The 17,651-nt window shown below is 45.9% G+C and overlaps 1 protein-coding gene across 2 annotated transcripts in view; it reads right to left on the reverse strand.

The window, feature by feature from the left end:
• Positions 1 to 17,651, reverse strand: part of SNX13 (sorting nexin 13) — a 125,570-nt gene that overhangs the window by 36,211 nt on the left and 71,708 nt on the right. For both annotated transcript variants that reach the window (XM_043966043.1, XM_043966041.1), the window contains exons 10-15: positions 16,148 to 16,286; positions 10,068 to 10,156; positions 7,645 to 7,744; positions 6,515 to 6,708; positions 4,605 to 4,709; positions 3,803 to 3,935 (exon numbers count right to left, since the gene is read on the reverse strand). In XM_043966043.1, coding sequence (XP_043821978.1) covers positions 3,803 to 3,935; positions 4,605 to 4,709; positions 6,515 to 6,708; positions 7,645 to 7,744; positions 10,068 to 10,156; positions 16,148 to 16,286 — 760 coding nt within the window. The remainder of the gene's footprint in view (positions 1 to 3,802; positions 3,936 to 4,604; positions 4,710 to 6,514; positions 6,709 to 7,644; positions 7,745 to 10,067; positions 10,157 to 16,147; positions 16,287 to 17,651) is intronic.

Consider the following 17,651-nt stretch of genomic DNA (forward strand, 5'->3'; position numbering starts at 1 on the left):
TAAGCTCCCAGAAAGTAGCTCCCATCTCTTTTCTGTCCTCGTCTCCCCCACACCTATCAGAGCGCCCTGCACAAAGTAGGCACTTTCTCAATCTGCGGTAACTGATACAGTATCAGTGCTTTCCATTTGTTCATTCTTGGCACGAAACTAGCTAAAAACATTTCCAATGTTGTCCCTCTGAGGTTTCCTGCAAAGACTTTGGCCACCTTTCTAAGAGCTCAAGTCTTGTGCCATTTCACACATTAATGCATTACTCTGTCCCAATCAGAATTAGAGATTAACTTAAAAATATACCAATAAATGCCATTTGGGGATCAAAATAAGCATTCTGGAGGTTAAATTTCATGAGAAGGCTCAAAGGTGGCCCAGTGGTCAGAGGGCTGGGCCTGAAGTTAGGAAGACCTGATTTCAAAGGCAGCCACAGACACTCACTAGCTGTGTGACCCTAGCCGAGTATTTAAGTTCTGCCTCAGCTTCCCTCAGCTTCCTCACTTCTAAAAGAGGGAATGATGACAGCACTTACTCCCCAGGGCTGTTACAAGGACCCAATGAAATATATCTGTAAAACATGTTGAAAACCCTAACACTCACTGCCATGGTTGTGGAGCGGCTCGAGGATCTCACTCACTTTCTTGGATTCCTCAGCACTAATAGCTGCTTTCTTAAAACCAACATCACTTATTTACTTTGTCAAGTGCGCCCCATGTCGGGTAGGGAGCGAACGATGCAAGGCTTCAAATTCTCACTTCACAGGAACTCAGGCTCATTCCGAACGTCACATACCCTGACTCACACTCTGGAAGTCGGGGCACCGGGGACTTCCTGGGCACAGCAATAATGCAGACCAGCCCCTCTTCTGCCACGTCCAGCCTTTGAGAGTTGGCAAGGGCAATGGTGTGAAAGCCAAAAAGGAATGGGGGTCACTAAATCATACATAAGGATTTCTGGGGGTGCATACTGACTCTGTGTTAAAATGTCGGGTCATCTATGTTTCACTGCATTTTTATTGATTTTGTTCAGTGTTTCCCAATTCCATTTTAATCTGGTTCAAGCTGCACACTGTACCTTGGACGCCTCCGGTCTAGAGCATCGAGAGGAGAGACCTGCCGTCTATAACAGAGATGACTCTGGAATTCAAGGCTTCTTGGGTCTGGGGCCAGGCCTCTCCCCACTTCTCCATGCAGCCCGACTTTGTGGAATATTTCAAGAACCTTATGAAAAGTACTCTGGGAAACGCAGAATTTGAGTTGCTATTTAAAACCCCCCAAACTTTCAAATAAATCAATGATAAGTCAGAATCCAAGTCTGATCTAAGGAGACAAACTCCTCAGGATGTTCCTTGAAAGTAAAACCTAATTAATCCCTCCTAGAGAAGAGGAAGGGGTTTCATTTGTGTTAGTGACCAGCCCCGGTAACACAATCGTGATGTGGTGGCTTTCCATGCGTACCTCCCAGCTCCTGAGGGGCCAGGACAGCGAGACTCTTGGGGTGTTCACTTTCAAGTGAACACCCTGCAGTTGAGCCCACATTTCCCCTCTCATCTTGCACACCCTGTGCATCTCTGTGCTTGGTGACAGGCCATGGTCCCACTGCCACATGGCCCACAGTGGAATTCAGGGGGCTAAACACACAGGGGACTTCAGTGTCTGGGAAGTGACATGACAAGAGTGTCACAAACACCCAAATGGAGAACGTGACTGGGTGCTGCTTCACAAGACCCCGCTTAGCACCTGCTAAGCCCTTGGGGGGCCTTTTGTTACGTCTTCCCCTGCAATACGGAAACCAAGCAAAACCAAGCTCCGGGCCCTTGGCAGAACTGAAGTAATCTAAACCAGAAGCCCCCAGCTAGTTTTTGTTTTTGTTTTTGGTTTTTTTTTGTGTGTGTGTGTGTGTGTATGTGTGTGTGTGTTAATGCTCCAGAGTTTAAGAGCACTCCAGCAATACTGATTATGCGCCTCCCAGGGGCCAAGGACTGGGCTAGGCACTCAGCCAGCCTGACTCTTCTCAGCATCTCTGCTGCAAAACGAGAAGGAGCCTGGGCCAAACAGATCACGCGCTTTTGTGGGCGCCAAGCAAAGGGTGAACCCTGGAGAGTCTGAGCCCCAACCAGCGAAGATTTGCTACCAAACACATCTGGAGCGATTCCTCTCTCCAAGCTGACTGCAGGGAGGTGGTGACCCCCATAGGGCAGGGGAGCGAGCGAGGAGAAGGAAGAGAAGTCACACGTCAGCCGAGGGATGACTGAGGAAAAACAGCCTCGGTCCTTCTGACAATGGCCATGCTCAGAAGGCCTCAGAGCAGAAGTTTCCCTGGGTTGGCAAAGCTCAAGGTGAGGGGAAGACTGGAGAGAGAGAGTGGATGAGAAGCAGATCAAGTCCAAACTCTCATGCAGAAGAATCTGCCCTGCCTCAGACACTTCCTGGCTGTGTGAGCTGGCCTGTTCTGTTCCCTGTAAAATGGAGATGACGGCAGCACTGTCCTCCCTGGGCTCCCACCCCCACAACATTAGACCTCGGCATCCCCACTCTGTTCGGCTTCCTTGGGGACACTGCCTTCCCCCATTAGACTGTAAGCTTCCTGAGGGCAGGGGCTGTCACTCTTCCTCCTCCCGGTGCGCAGGAGGCCCTTCCTAAGTGCCGACCGAACTGACCCAACAGAGTCCGGCCCCGGCGCCTCCCCGAGCACACGCTCACTTACACCAATTCCTCCGAGGGTCTGTCCTCCACACAGATCACATCCGGCCTAAATCAGACGGGGACCCCCTGACTCCTTGGCGCGTGCATATGTTCTTTCTAGGCGCCATCCCCAGGGAAGAAACCCGGGACACTGGGGGGTCTGTCGATGGCAGACGAGGAGTTCAGGCACATCCCCCTTACAACTCTCCGTGGCTCCCGGGGGCCCCTGGAGCCTTCTGCTGAGGGACCGAGCTGAGCCAAGCCAGGGGGCTTCCCTCCTGGAGCATTAGCCTTGCTCTCTCGCGTGCTCATGCAGAAGGGCCTCGGCGGCCCACTAGCCTCCCTTTTATCCAGCTCCAGCCCCCTCTACTCAGGGGAAGCGCCGGCCACGCTCCCAACCCTGCTTCCATCCTCTTTCCCCCACAGTAAGGTCTAAATAAGGCCTCGTCCTTTCAGGAAAGATCCTGCCTGTCGGCAGCATCGTGGCTGCGTGGTGCCCCACGTGCAGGGGCTCACTGGAGAAAAGGAGAGTTGGGAGATTTGGAGCCTCACCTGGGCTTCATGTCCCCTCTGAGCCTCACCTTCCTCATCTGTGCCATGAGCCCGGCAGTCTAGGTGACCTCTGCACTGTAGACCATAACTGGACATGGGAGTTGGAAATATAATTTAGAAGTATAAGCTAAAAAGGACCTTAGAAACTACCTACTGGGCAAGAAAAAAAAATACAACAGGTCAAGTGTTTAGCAAGATTCTACCTAATGGTGCAGAATAGCCTCATCTCTTTTCCCTTTTTGGCAGGGCAATGAGGGTTCAGTGACTTGCCCAGGGTCTCACAGCTAGTGAGTATCAAATGTCTGAGGCTGGATTTGAACTCAGGTCCTCCTGAATCCAGAGCCAGAGCTTTATCCACAGTGCCACCGAGCTGCCCCAGAAGAGCCTCATTTCCAGAGCCCCAGGATCCCACTTAAAGGGTCCTAGAGTCCAACAGTTCACAAAAGGTGACATTTTAAGGCAATGCATTCAGAGACTACGCTCTCTGTAGATTTACAACCACAGACGCAGTTTTAAAGACTGGATTGCTGCAAAAGCTGCTATTTCCCTAAAGTGGAAGATGGGCATCCTCTCACCTCCGTCGCCATCGTCGGAGCCTCTGAAGCTGGGATCTTTCAGCATGTCCAGCTCGGCCAGCATGCGTACATAGAGAACATTCTGTTTGAAGGATGGGTAGAATCTCTCATCTCTCAGCATCAGATCATATACCTTAGAGGAAGAAGGAACAGCACCGTGAGCGAACCTTACTAAGAGACGAGCAACGAGAGAACGTGGCTCTCCCAGCAGCCTCCTGCTTGCTCCACAGGCTACTGACCATGAATTCCCTCAGCGACTTCCAGGCTAGGCCGCTAGGGGACCCCACAGTGCAGGGAACACCTATCTGCCTTCAGACACTGAACAGCTGGGTGAACCTGGGCACATCCCTTCCCTCGTTCTGCCTCAGTTTCCTCATCGGTCATGCGAGGATAGTACTGGCACCTCTCCCCACCCCAAACGAGACAATATTTGTAAAACCCTTTGCAGGCCTCAGAGCTTTGGACAAATGCCAGTTATCAGCATCATCTGCCATCGCTCCCACGCCTGGAATGCCTTCCCTCCTCGCCCAACCCCCGGGTGCAGAGACTCCTGAGTGAAAGGCAGGACTGAAGACAAGGGCCCAGAAAGCTGACCACAAGGATATGTTGCAACGTAGCAGTACCTTCCTAGCCCCAAAATGAATACAATCAATTAAATACAACAAACAGGCCAGCTTTTCAGAAGCACTGGAACCCCCTGTACTTAACTGCCTTGTTTTCTGTAAAAACCCTAGAAAAGCCCAAATAAAATAAATAAAAGCCCTGTTTACTCTAAACAAAGAATCTACTTGTTCTGAAATACCTTCCTTTGGATGTCATCAAAAATCTCAGGTGTTGGATCCTCATGATTCAGCGTATCCGCCAACTTGGCTACCAAGTAGTCATCAATGTGAACTCTTGGTGATGCCTATTGGAAACAAAACACAGACAGCCCGACAGTCAGGGGGTCCCAGCCAAAGGAGCCTAAAGTAGGAGCCCTACTGGGGCCACTGGGCTTTTCTTGAAATTCACAAGCCAACAACCAAAGAGGCCCAAAGAGGCCCCTGCTCACTCTTATTCCCTCAAGAACCTGTCACTCCTGAACAGTTATGGCTTCCTCAGCACATTCAACACTGAGAGAAGGAAAATTAACTGAAGCAGTAAGAGTATAATTAACTACCTTTGTTTTCAGTGTCTTATGAACCAAAAGGGAAATGGCATCAGCTAGTACAGCTTGGCCCTCTGAGATCATCTCACGTGATCCCATACATGGATCAGCTTTAAGAAGACATCAGAAGAAAGTGGACAAGATCTACTGAGATTTCTCTCTCACCATCACCAACAGAGAAACCACCATACTGAGCTAACTCAAGAGTAAACGGTGCTACATAAAAGCGACTGTAGTTATTCTTACTGTTATCATTCCTGCTATAGTCATCAGTTCTTGCGAAAATGAAAAGTGTTGGTGACAACAAAATTGGACGCCATGTTGAGAGCACCAAAAGCTCTATTTTCAAGGTCTTTTGAGGATAAAATAGCAAAAGGGGGATGATCCCAAGAGATCTTGAGGTCACTCAGATGACATTGTGGGAGCTCCAGTCACTCTGAGGACCCATTTAGGACACAAAGAGCGGAAAAAAGAAAACCTCTCATTTAGACTCTGACATAAGCTCATTCATCAGTCAAGACATCAGGGGTAGCTATAAGCTGGGTCAAGATGTGAACAGCAGGAGGAAGACAGCTTCGATTGCCTTTAGGAAATTATGTAAGGTTATTGTAATGACCCTGAACTTTTACTAGAAACAATGGCTTGTTTTGGATACCAATATTCTTCTGGGGTGTTGTATGGCTCACAGTCACGGGGCAGCCTCAAATAAAACAGGCTGCCCACACTTGATAAACAAGGAAGTTCTGGAGCCCTGATGAAGAGGAAAAGAAACGTGGGAGTAGGAAAAACATTGGGCCAGCTTGTTAGGCAGTTCTTGGCTCAAACCTAAGGCTAAAGGACAGAACAGACCCACAATGGCCACACAGGGCAAACTTGCCCACCTCAAGAAGGCATCATCAGCCTGAGCACCAGAACACCTTAGAGATGCACATCAGGGGGGACTGGGTCCAAACCACCACCTGGGCTGTGCCCTACAGTGTTGTACCAAAGCAGTCTTGCAGCAATCCCAAACACAGGCCAAAAGGCTTCAATGATATGGAAAATACCATACTGGAAAGAGGAGTTGAGGAAATGAGATCAGGTTATTTTATCTTTTTATGGAAAAACTTTCACTGTGACCAGCTCAAGGGAAAAAAAAAACCCTCCATTATACTACTTCACTCTAAATTAATCCTTTATAAAAGAGAATGGGAATTCTGATTAAAATCATTTGTAAAAATCATAACTTAAAACCATTCAATTTTCCAACTGAATCAAAATGTGCAGGAATTGAGAAAATTCAAGAAATTTTTTAAAGATTATGAATTTTTTAAATATACATTTTTAAGCATTAAAATCAAGCTTTGATTTTCGAGAGCATGAGGCCAAATACTGTATTTACTAATAGCACAGGTTTTCAATATTTTAAAGAATTAACAACTATCTGATCTGAAGAAGTGAAAATCTCCCTAATGATATTTTCTTAAGAAAACTCCAACTGCCTAACATTACTCAGAAATTAGATCAGACAGTCCCTGACGTGTGGCAAAGAATAGGATAAAAATTGCGCTGAAGCGCGTCTCTACCTTTTCAGACAAGTACTGCTCGTAAATCCCAACAGCGGCGGCTCTCAGGAGGCCTTTTGTTTGGTTGGTCTGATGTCTGCCATCTTTCTGGCGGCTCAGCAGCACCTCCAGCTGCTGCTGGGCTGTCACCCGGTACCCCTCTACCGTCATCCAGAAGAAGAGATGAGCTTGGCCTCCAGTCTGCTGCATGTAATCTAACAGGCAGAAATCCCAGGCTCCTTAAAATCATTTATTTGGCACCCTATTCTGCTAAGTCACAGGAAATTGAAAAGAGAGGAACATGGGACTCTTTTTAAAAAAAGAACCTCTTCAAAACCTACAAGGCAGCCAGCCTCCTTGGCACCCATGCCCAGGGCCCAAGGCCCAAGGTCCAAGGAAAGCGCTCAGGCAAGGCTTCTGGCCCCCAAAGACTGACCACAGAGAGTACAATCATCAGAGGTGGCCAGCCTCTATTTGTCATGTGATGGTGTGAGATTCTCCTTGGTGTCAGATGCCAATGGAGCAGGCAGGCTTTGCCACTAGCTATGCCACCAGCCACTGGCTGCCTCATGACTAATCCAGCAGAACTCAGCATTTAGAGGAATAGTGAGGAAATACTCAGGAGAATATGGAATCAACAGAAAGGTTGTCCTTTGAGGACCAGTCACTGTGTAATACCAGGATTTCAATTAAGACCTAAAAAATAATTTTTATTCATTTTTTTAAAAAATTTACCGTTTTCACAATACAGCATGGCTAAAAGTGTTTGACAAGCTTGTTTTAGCAGTACAAATGCTCTGGTCACAAAGATCCCACTCTCAAAGAATAAAGGGCAGCACGACAATGTGGACAGAAATCAAGCCTGGGGTACAGGAAGTCTGAGCTTCCAGCTGGCCCTTAAGTCTTTAAGTGGCAGGGAAGCCATCAATCTGAATTGGGTCAAGGAACCTCTTCACCAGGAGCATCTAAGGTTTACATGACTTTGAAAACTGTACCAAGCTCTGGTGTCAGCAAGGATTTGAGAATTTGATCTTGAAAATGTGGAACAAACTCCACAAGTTCCTGCTGGCAACATGAAGAATGTGGGATACAGTTTCTACTTCTTTAATACCTTAAAGAGCAACCTTTTTTTCATGTAAAGTTTTACCTACCCATGAAAAACTGTAGTGCAACATTGTCTACAAGAATGCTGTCCAAGGGGACTGTGCAAAGTTTCCCAAAGTGTGCAGCCAGTTTCACAGTGTCTATTTCCTGGAAAGACAAGTGAAAGGTTACAAATTCTCTCTCAATACTCTTCTGATTTGAAGATCATCTCAACAGGAAATGAGCAAGACACAAAAGGACAAAGCAGTTTCCCACCTTATCCACAAAAGGCATGGATACGCAACTACAATAAAAGATGGTTCTTCAGGGAGATGCCATCAAGGAGTCTGAGTCTTAGTGGGTATTCCTCCAGTGGCAGTGCAGCCAGAGAAGGGCAAAAGCCAAACCCTTTCCATAACAACTCACATCCAATAGTGCTCACCCTACCAGAAGCCTCCTTATTCCACTGTTTTAAAGGAGACTTTTACTGGAGGAAGTACAGGGTAATGAACAAAAAGAGCTGTCCTCAAAGACAAGGAGACTTGCTGGCTTTGTGACTCCCCTTCTCAGGGCTGCTTTCACTGGTGGAGGGAATGACCTCACCCAATAGTTCCCTCTACCCATGATATCCTATCCTATGTATTATTGATGTTCCTCTTCCCATTTTACAAATAAGAAATCCTGGTGTGAAAAGGCCTTGCCCAAGATCAGGCAATCAGCAAGGACTGAAGGCAGGACCTTCTGGTCTCATGTCTCTCAAACTCTAGGTACAGGAGTGTTTGTTTTCCTCTTATAAAAGACAACTGAAAAGGGACTTGGTCTTCTGGAAGCTACCACACCCCATGGCCCATAAATCAGGAATATCTCAAAGGCAACAGGGAATCATGTCTGAAACATGATGCAGAACAAAGGAATTTAGACACCTAAAGCCATAAGGAGTCTGCTTTGCTCCCAAACAATCCTTTTGTTTCGAAAACACACCCTGCAACTTGACTCCTTGGCTTACAAACCAAAGCATAAGGGAGGTGGGCCCTGGGGGCATAGAGAGCCACACAATTGGTCATTTCTGTTCCTCTTTTGACTTCCATGGAACAAGAAAGAGAGAATCCATCAGAGATGGCCAATGCTGAGAACCATCTCCACAACCACCACCATCTTCTCTTCTCCATCTTCCACACTTCAATGTTTTGCCGAATTAGGTTAGTATATAAATCACACATAGACACTGAATTGTTGTTGTTTGTCCTTCTTTCTTGGAAAACACTAAGACACTGAATTAAGGGTGCAGGGAAGACCAAATAAATTTTTTAAAGAATTAAGGAAAATTTTAATTTAAACTTAGCTCCTTTGTTTGCACCTTTGATTCTTGCTTAACTTTTCCCTATAAATAAGAGACAGCTAAGTGACATAGAGTGCTGAGTCTAGAGTCAAGAAGATCTTAGTTCAAATCCAGCCTCAGTCATTTACCAGCTATGTGACCCTGGGCAAGTCACTTAACTGTTTGCCTCATCTGTAAAATGAGCTAGAGAAGGAAATGGCGAAGCACTCCCATATCTTTGCTAAGAAAACCCCAAATGGGCTCATGGAGAATCAAACACTACTGGAATGATTGAACAAGAAGAAATAAGAAGTCAATCTAAATACAGTTGTCTTGAACATCTAGCACCCAGCTTCTTCACGTGTTTTTCACTTGACATGATGAGGTTTCTGATAAACCCATTGGTTTAGGGCCCAAAGTCCCCTTGTACAAAGCACAGCCCTCCCGTAAGTTACTCTGCTGGTCTCCCCAAATCAACCTCCATGTAACTGCCAAATGGATCTTCTGAAAACTCGAGTCTGAGCGCGTCACCCCCGTACTCCATGAGCTCCAGGGGTTTCCTGTGAAGGCAGGATCAAACAAAAACTCCTCCGCTTGGTTTTTAAAGCCCTCCGTCCCCTGCCCCTCCCCCGCCAGTCTTCTGATGCCTGACTCCCGTCCGTATACATTGGTCACCTGAGTCGCAGGCCCCCATGTCTGGGATTTTCTCCATCCTCATCTCCTCCTCCTGGCTTCTTTTAAGCCTCAGCTAAAGGCCCACTTTCTGCAAGGAGTCTTCCATGCCACCCCCCCCCCATGATTCTCTCATGTACCCGTCTGTATCTTAGTGGCATCTTGTCTCCCTGATCCAGCCGTGAGCTCTCTCAGAGAAGAGGAAATGTACCAGAGAAATGGACATTGGGCATTAAAAGATTAAGAGTCGGACCAACAAAAAGCCAAAGTGAAGTCACTGGCAATGAGGGCGACTTGCAGGTGATGCTTCCTTCATCTGTGCATCAGTGTCATTATGCGATATTTGAACATTTTTGCCTACATAGGGGCAAGCCCAGAAGGGAAAAATGATACAATTAACGGTCTTTTAGAAAGTATTAAACCAAATTCAATTTTCTTCTGATGTTTCAGTTAAATCTAATTATTCACAATTAAACACTGATTCAAAACCACATTACTTACTTTGCCTGACTGCAATCTCTGTATTCTGGAGTCACATACTTTCTTTACAAATAATAAACTATTAATTTGATTTTTGATAGTGTTGATGTCTAAAAATAAACACAATAAATATACATTAGAGACTGTTAAGTACATGCCATCTATATAATATTTCAATATGTAAACACTCTAATTTAGCAACAAAAAACCCTCCTTTTTATTTCAATGAAAGGTAAAATTTGAATGATAAAATGTGGCAATTTAAATAAATCTGTACTCGTTCTGATATTATCACTCCTGTGGGTAACAGTGAAAATCATATTCTTCTATTTCCAACAGTTCATCTGCTTATTATCAGAAAATAAAATATATCATGATACATGGCAAAAACATAACATATACCATGCATATCTAATAGATGTGTATAATATATATGCATACATATAAAAATTCTAGTAGTATATTAAACAAAATCCCACCTACTGCTATGAAAAACAAAAATGGCTCATTTTATGAAGGCTGAAGGACGGGCAGAAATGAAAATAGGGATAACCCCACGTTTGGCTTCTGCTAGGTATACCCCGATGTGAACAGATCAGGAGCCTTGGGGAGCGCTCTCACAACTTGGTTTTGGTCAGGAGAACGCAGCTCCCAGCTCCCATCACTATTCAGTCAGAAGGGACCCTTCCTCCACTGAGTAGAGCCATGCACTTGCACATGTAATTGATGAATGAATGCCAGGCACTAAGTCAGGCCAAAGGGAGGTTACAAGAACAGAGAAGTCACAATTGCTCCTTTTCTTGAAGGAGATGACCATCTCGGTGAGGTGACCAAGAAGAAATTAGTGTTTGTTCAATGGACGTGCTGCTGCTTTCATTCATGTTCCTATTTTTATTTATGAGGCCCCCAGAGACTCCCCGGGCTGTGAGTGATTTCTTTGTGTCTTTTATTTTTACTCTGAATTTAAACACCAAAAAGGGCATTTTCTGAACAGAAAAATACCAAAGAGAAATGTATAGGAAACCATGAATTGCCATTTTACTCAGCTTGCATTCAGCAAAGCTGCCAGGCTTGTCTGTGCTGCTTTCTTACCTTCCTTCTATTCTTTTCTGAGCATTCTACAAAATATACCGAGGATCTTTGCTCCTTGACATCACAACTGTCTGCTGTTCAGTTGTGACCCCACGGACTACAGCCAGCAGGTCCTCCTCCATCCTCTACTCTCTCTCCGAGTCTGTCCCAGCTCACATTCCTTGCTTCCAAGATCCTCTCCATCTCGGCCTCTGCCGTCCCCTTTTCCTTTCAATGCTTCCCAACATTCGGTTCTTTTCTAATGATTCCCATGTTCTTATTGCATGGACAAAGTCGCTAAGCTTCAGCTTCAGTATCTGACCTTCAAGTCAATAGCCTGAATTAATTTTTTTTAAAGTTTTCGCTGACTTGATCTCCTTGCTGTCCAAGGGATTTTCACAAGTCTTCTCCAGCACCACAACTGGAAAGCACTGATGCTGCGGTGCTGCTCAGCTTTCCTTAGAGTACAATTCTCACAGACATACACTGCTACTAGAGAAACCATGGCTTCGACTCTACAGACCTTTGTCATCAATGTGATGTCTCTGATTTTTAGTATATGCTGCCCAGGTTTGCCATAGCTTTCCTTCCAAGACGCAAACGTCTTTTAATTTCATGGCTATAGTCACTGTCTGCAGTATTCTTTGAGCCCAAGAATATAAAATCTTCCACTGCTTCCATTTTTTTCTTCCTTTATTTGCCAGGAATTGATGGGACCAGAGGCCATGATCTTAACTTTTTTGATGTTAAGTTTCAAGTCAGCTTTTACCCTCTCCTCTTTCACCCTCATCAAGAGGCCTCTTAACTTTTCTTCCCTTTTTGCCGTCAGAGTGGTGTCATCTGCATAGCTGAGATTGGTGATATTTCTCTCGGCAACCTTAATCCCAGCTCCTGATTTACCCAGCCTGGCGTTTCACATGATGTATTCTGTATATAAGTTAAATAAATAAGGTGACAGTATACAGCCTTGTCATAATCCTTTTCCAATTTTAAACCAATCAGCTGTTCCATGTTCAGTTCTAACTGTTGCTTCTTGGCCCACATAGAGGTTCCTCAGGAGACAAGGAAGATGATCTGGTCGTCCCATCTCTTTGAGGAATTGCCACATTTTGTTGGGATCCACCCAGTCAAAGGCTTGAGTGCAGTCCATGAAGCAAAAGCAGAAGTTTCTCTGGAACTCCCTTGCTTTCTCCACAATCCAGCCAATGTTGGCAATTTGGTCTCTAGTTCCTTTGCCTGCTCTTCTGCTCATTCTCGATTTACATATTGCTGAAGCCTACCTAGTTTGCAGAATCTTAAGCATCACCTTACTGGCATGTGAAATGAGTACAACTGTTTAGTAATCTGCACACTCCTTGGCACTGTCCTTCTTTAGGACTGGGATGCAAACTGGCTTTTTCCAATCCAGTGGACACTGTGGAGTTTGCCAGTCCCCTTGAATCCTCCCAATTAAAGTGAATCAAAATGAATCCCCACAGGGGTCATGTCAAAGGGGCTTGAATCCACCTCCACTGCCAGGAGGTGAATGACAAGCTTCACCACAGGTCCTCTGGAGACATGGCTGGTCTTTGCATTTGATTAGAGATCTGAAGTCTTTTAAAATGTTTTTCTTTACAGTGCTGTTCTTGTACAAACTGTTTTCTAAGTTCTTTTCCCTTTGCATTAGCTCACATTCCATAGGATTGCAAAGTTGTCTTACTATTTCCTAGGGAACAATGATATTCCATTGCAATCCCGGAGCACAATTCATTCAGTTCTTTCCCAACTGGGGACACCCTTAGAATTCTACTTCTTTGTTTTTCTTTTCCCCCCATAGTCCTTTCAAGGACCTGGATGTTTCTTTTCCTCTCAGCATTATTCTCCCTCTGAACACTTCTCTGCCCAACCCTGCTTGTTTCCCTCTTGAGTTTGATTCACATACACATCTAAATGTGTGTGTGACATTTGTGATGTCTATATGTGTGAGAGTGGGTATGTGATGTGCATGTGACACATGTTCATGTGTATAGGTGGTTTGTATGTGGTATGTATGTGTTTAGTGTCAGTGGGTATGTATGACATGTGTGTGATGTGTGTGAGTGGGTGGGTGACATGTATATGTGCATTGTGAGATGTGTGTGGTGTGTGATGTGCATTGTGTGCATGTGTGTACATGCATGTGAATGTGTTCAACCCTTCTTTGTTTCAGATAAGAAAGGAATTTTTTTTTAAGTCATGGAAGCAATTCCTATGCAACCATGCCCACCAGCTATTAGCGAACTGCCACCTGCAAAGCAGCCACACCAGGACCCCTTGAGGGAGCGAGAGGAGGCAGCATGTGCTGGGCTGGTCAAACTCCCACCACTCTCTTGACCACCATGTCCTTTCAGGGCCTTGAGCCCAAGAGCCACAGGAGTGGTAAGATTTGGCCATCCTCCTAGGAAGCCACTCCAGGGAGATTCAGCCTAAAGAACAATGGCTCCTGCAGAAGCTACAACCACAGGCACTGATGACCCAGAAAAGGAAGTTTTGGCCACCACCATCCTTGGCCACTCATTCATTCCTTCTTTCATAGGACTGAGGTTCATCTTATTTCAATAAGACTCAGTGATTATCTCTGCGCTGATAATTCTCAAGTCGACTTATCCAGGCTAACCACTCTACTGACCTGCATCTCTGGCTTCCTACTGGGCATCTTGAGCTGGCTGTCCCCAAGACATCTTAAACTCAACATGTCCAAAACGGGTCACACTCCTTCACATCCCAACGCCTCTGAAGTCCTATAGACCCTCCACACCATACTCAACACCCACCACCGTCTAATTCCTCATTGCCTTCCCTTAACCCTCCTTAAAGTTCACCCAAAGTCTACCCGGCCATTCCACTGTTAGGCCTTCATTTTAAACACTTTCTTCTACTCCTTCAGGCTACTACTAACTCTCTCTGAAACCTGGCTTTCCCCAGATGATACGGCCCTTGTGTGCACCTTTTCCACTTCGGCTCCACACTATCCCACTCTCTTGCAGCCCCAACCCTCTCACTGTATCACCAATTACATCCAGCCAAGCCTCAGAATGGAATCACTCCCACCACTCATCATCTCTGAGCCTACACAGATGGACTAAGCAAAGACGGAGAAAATATGAAAATGCTCTGACTGCACCCACTACTCATGTATGCTACACAGTCTGTCATTTCTGCACAAGAGTGAGGTTCATCTGATATCCGTCCCACCTACCCCTTACATCACCTTTCTATATTCTTCTCCGGCAGCCCAACCATGAGGAATGTCACCGTTTAGTCTCTTCTTCCTCCCCCTTAAAGCCTCAGAAAAGAACCAGTCTCCTCAATATCCTTGAAGACATTAGGGTTCTCAGGAAACATTTTCTTCTTGCCCAGTGAGAATGATGGCCCTGCCTCATCAGACAGTTACCTCTAATGCCACGCATGAACGAATGTGCCTTCATAAGTTTCTCTCCTCTTGTGTATGCGGTTCCAAGGTCCTATTGTTCTAGTCTTTTCATGAGAAATACTCAAAAGTCTTTGATCCCGTTAGAGGTTCATTGTTTTTCAAGTAGGATTATGCTCAGCTTTCCAGGGTAAAATATTCTTAGTGATCAGCTCTCCCTTTTGCCTCTTGGAAAACTGCTTTCCCAGCTCTCCTCTTATTTATAGCAAAAGCTTCCTGACTGGGGGTCGCTGGTACTTTCTTTTTTTGTTTCTTTTAAGCTGGAATTCTGGATTTTTCAATTTTCACTTATGATTTCTTAAAATATAATTTCCCAGCTTTTTAAAAAACTCACGGTTTTCAGGAGTCCAATGATTCTTGCTATTTATTATCTTTCTTCTAGAGTTTTTATTTAATTCTTTTTCATCTCTTGCTTGAATTCTTCTAGGCATTTATGTAGTAATTGTTTTCTTTGCATTTCCAATCACAGTTGTTATAGAATGACTTTCTCATGGGAAGGTTTTTCTGGCCATCTAGATATCTACGATAATTTCAATACTGACTCTGTAGCTGTGATTCCTAATTTGGGCCTTTGTGCTGGGGCCAAAAGTTCTGTGCTTTTGGGTGATGTGATGAGTCTCGACGAGAACTGTCCTGGGCTCCCGGGCCACTCCACCTTCCATGGTGTGGTCACCTTGGATCTCTAAGATTCAGAGAGATGGGACCGGGTCCCTCTTTGGCATCTCAGATCAGAAACACTAGGGACCCTGGAGCCCTTGTGTACTCGCACTGTTCCAGGCTGAGTGCTCCCATGCCACAGGGGCTACTGTACATACCTCGGGGTTTCCAAGGCCTCCCCTGTGGGTTTCTAATGCCACTGGGGAATTCTGAATTATCCCTGGGGTTTTCTCGGGAGAGCTTTCTGCTGTTGCTACCTTCAGACAGATCCTTTCAGGCTACGCACATCTCTGATCTCCTGGTCACAGTAGGAGGCCCGCTGCAAGAGATACCATCTCTCTTCCTACTGTGTTCAGACTTCTGGAACATGGAAGCTGGCTGAATGGCTATTGTTCAAGCAGCCAACGTGGCCAGAGTCAGCAATCTCCCTGCCCTCACCCCCATCTGTGTGCCTGAGCAGACTGCTGGTGCTCCTTGAAGGTCCAAGGGAAGCAAGCTGACATCTGCCTTTCCCTGCTCTGCCACATCACACAAAGTGGTAGGCAGCCATTGTTCTTGGTTTTTTGGGGGGTCATCCAGAAGGCCCAAGAAAGGCTCCATCACCAGCCAGTCCAACCTCCTTCTCTGGATTAGCTCATTTGCTTGATAAAGCACAACTTGATGCAGTTGAGGATAATCATTAGATAATCACAACAAAGCTCTCTCCTCCACACCATAGTTGTCGCAGGTGATACCAATTAATGGACAGCTTCTAGGCAAGTGCTACTGACTTTCACAGAACAAGAAGCAGAGGTGTGTGTGTGGCTGCCACGTGATTTAGCATCCCTCACACTCGGTATGGGATGCTTCCTGAGATACCATCCCAAGTCTGTGGGAACCCAAGAGTCTAATACTCAGACACGTTAACGAGCAGCCACATACTCACCATCACCTGCAGTGTCCAGGGATCGGAGATACTGCAATTCCTCAGCAGCCTTTTCCCTGACTGCTTCGAGCTCGCCCACGTTGTCACTTAATTTAATAATGTTCATAAAGGCCTCATAGTTGCCATTGGAATCACGGATCTAGGGGACAAAATTCTGAAAATTTAGGAGGCCAATTCATGAGTTAAGAAAAGCTGTGTCTCTTTACAAAGGCTAAAGCCATTCTTCTCCAGATGTTGAATACACCTTGATCAGTCACAAAGAAGAACTTTAAAAGACCATTTGAAACGCAACACACGCATATTTTGAACACGGCTGACCTGTCAAGTTAAACAATTTTAGATTTCTTTTAAAAATGCAATGAAAAGAAAGTCACTAGGGAAAGGGAATGATGATTTAGCAAGACAAATGCATGACCATATCTCTGTGATTACAAGAAGCCAAGATATTCTAAGGACTGTTGCTCACAAGTAAATTACCTACATTCCCTTAATGGCTAGAAGGTTGGACTTGGAGTCATAAAGACCTGAGCTCAATACCTGCTGAAGCCCCTAACTCGCTGTGTGAGCCTGGCTAAGTCACATCACCTCTGTTTGCTTCAGTTTCCTCCTCTCTAAAATGGGAATGATCACAGCACCCCCCCTCCTAGAGTTGTCGTGAGAATCCCACAAGAGCCTGGATGAGTGTCATGACTGTTCCTGTAGTAGCAGGAACAACAGTGATGCTTCACAGACAAAGTCACCTTATGCTAATTGAGCTCCAAGGGCCAAATGAATCCTTCCTCTCACAGAAGTGACATTCTCCTGGCCTCACAGAAATCCTCAACCAGTAGGATTCAGAAAGTACCGTGACTGAGGCTATGCGAGACATATGAGGCCAGGACCCAGAGTGGGGCAGTGGACAGCCTTCAGAACCATGCCCCTTGGGAACCCCTCTCACAAATGGGCACTGCCCGGCCCAAGGGAGGTTGGGGAAAACAATACCCGCTCACCGTCCCCCACCCCAGGAAACCACCTGAAAAGCCAGGCACAGCTCTCAAGCCCCAGGGCATGTCTCCACCTCCTCCTCCGATGTCGAACCCAAGAGGACAGTCTCATTGGATACCATGGGATCGTGGTAGGGGGTTCAAAGGAGGGAGGCAGTGCCAGGTATTCTGTGTGGACAAGGTGGAAACAAAGGTTTCTGAGTACAAAGCAGAACTCGGAAAACATTTTTAAAGCAACTTCTGCCAGCATCTTCTCCGAGACCTGCCAGCTCGGATTTCTGAAGGACAAGCCCCCTGATGTGGATGAGGAGAGGGAGGAGCAGCTCTGTGCTAGTTTACTGAATTTGCTTGTGCAGAGTCAGACACGACATCGCTCCAAGCCCCTCGGCTGCCTCTGGGGTGAACAAAACATGGCTGGGCTGGCTTCTTCAGGCCACTCACTGTGCAAACAGCACAGCTGGATGCACAGCCTCTCCTTTAAGTGTTAACCTGTTTACAAAGTTTCATCAGAGACAACTGTT

The sequence above is a fragment of the Dromiciops gliroides genome, chromosome 5 (genome assembly GCF_019393635.1).
Source record: "Dromiciops gliroides isolate mDroGli1 chromosome 5, mDroGli1.pri, whole genome shotgun sequence".
Classification (NCBI taxonomy): Eukaryota; Metazoa; Chordata; class Mammalia; order Microbiotheria; family Microbiotheriidae; genus Dromiciops; species Dromiciops gliroides.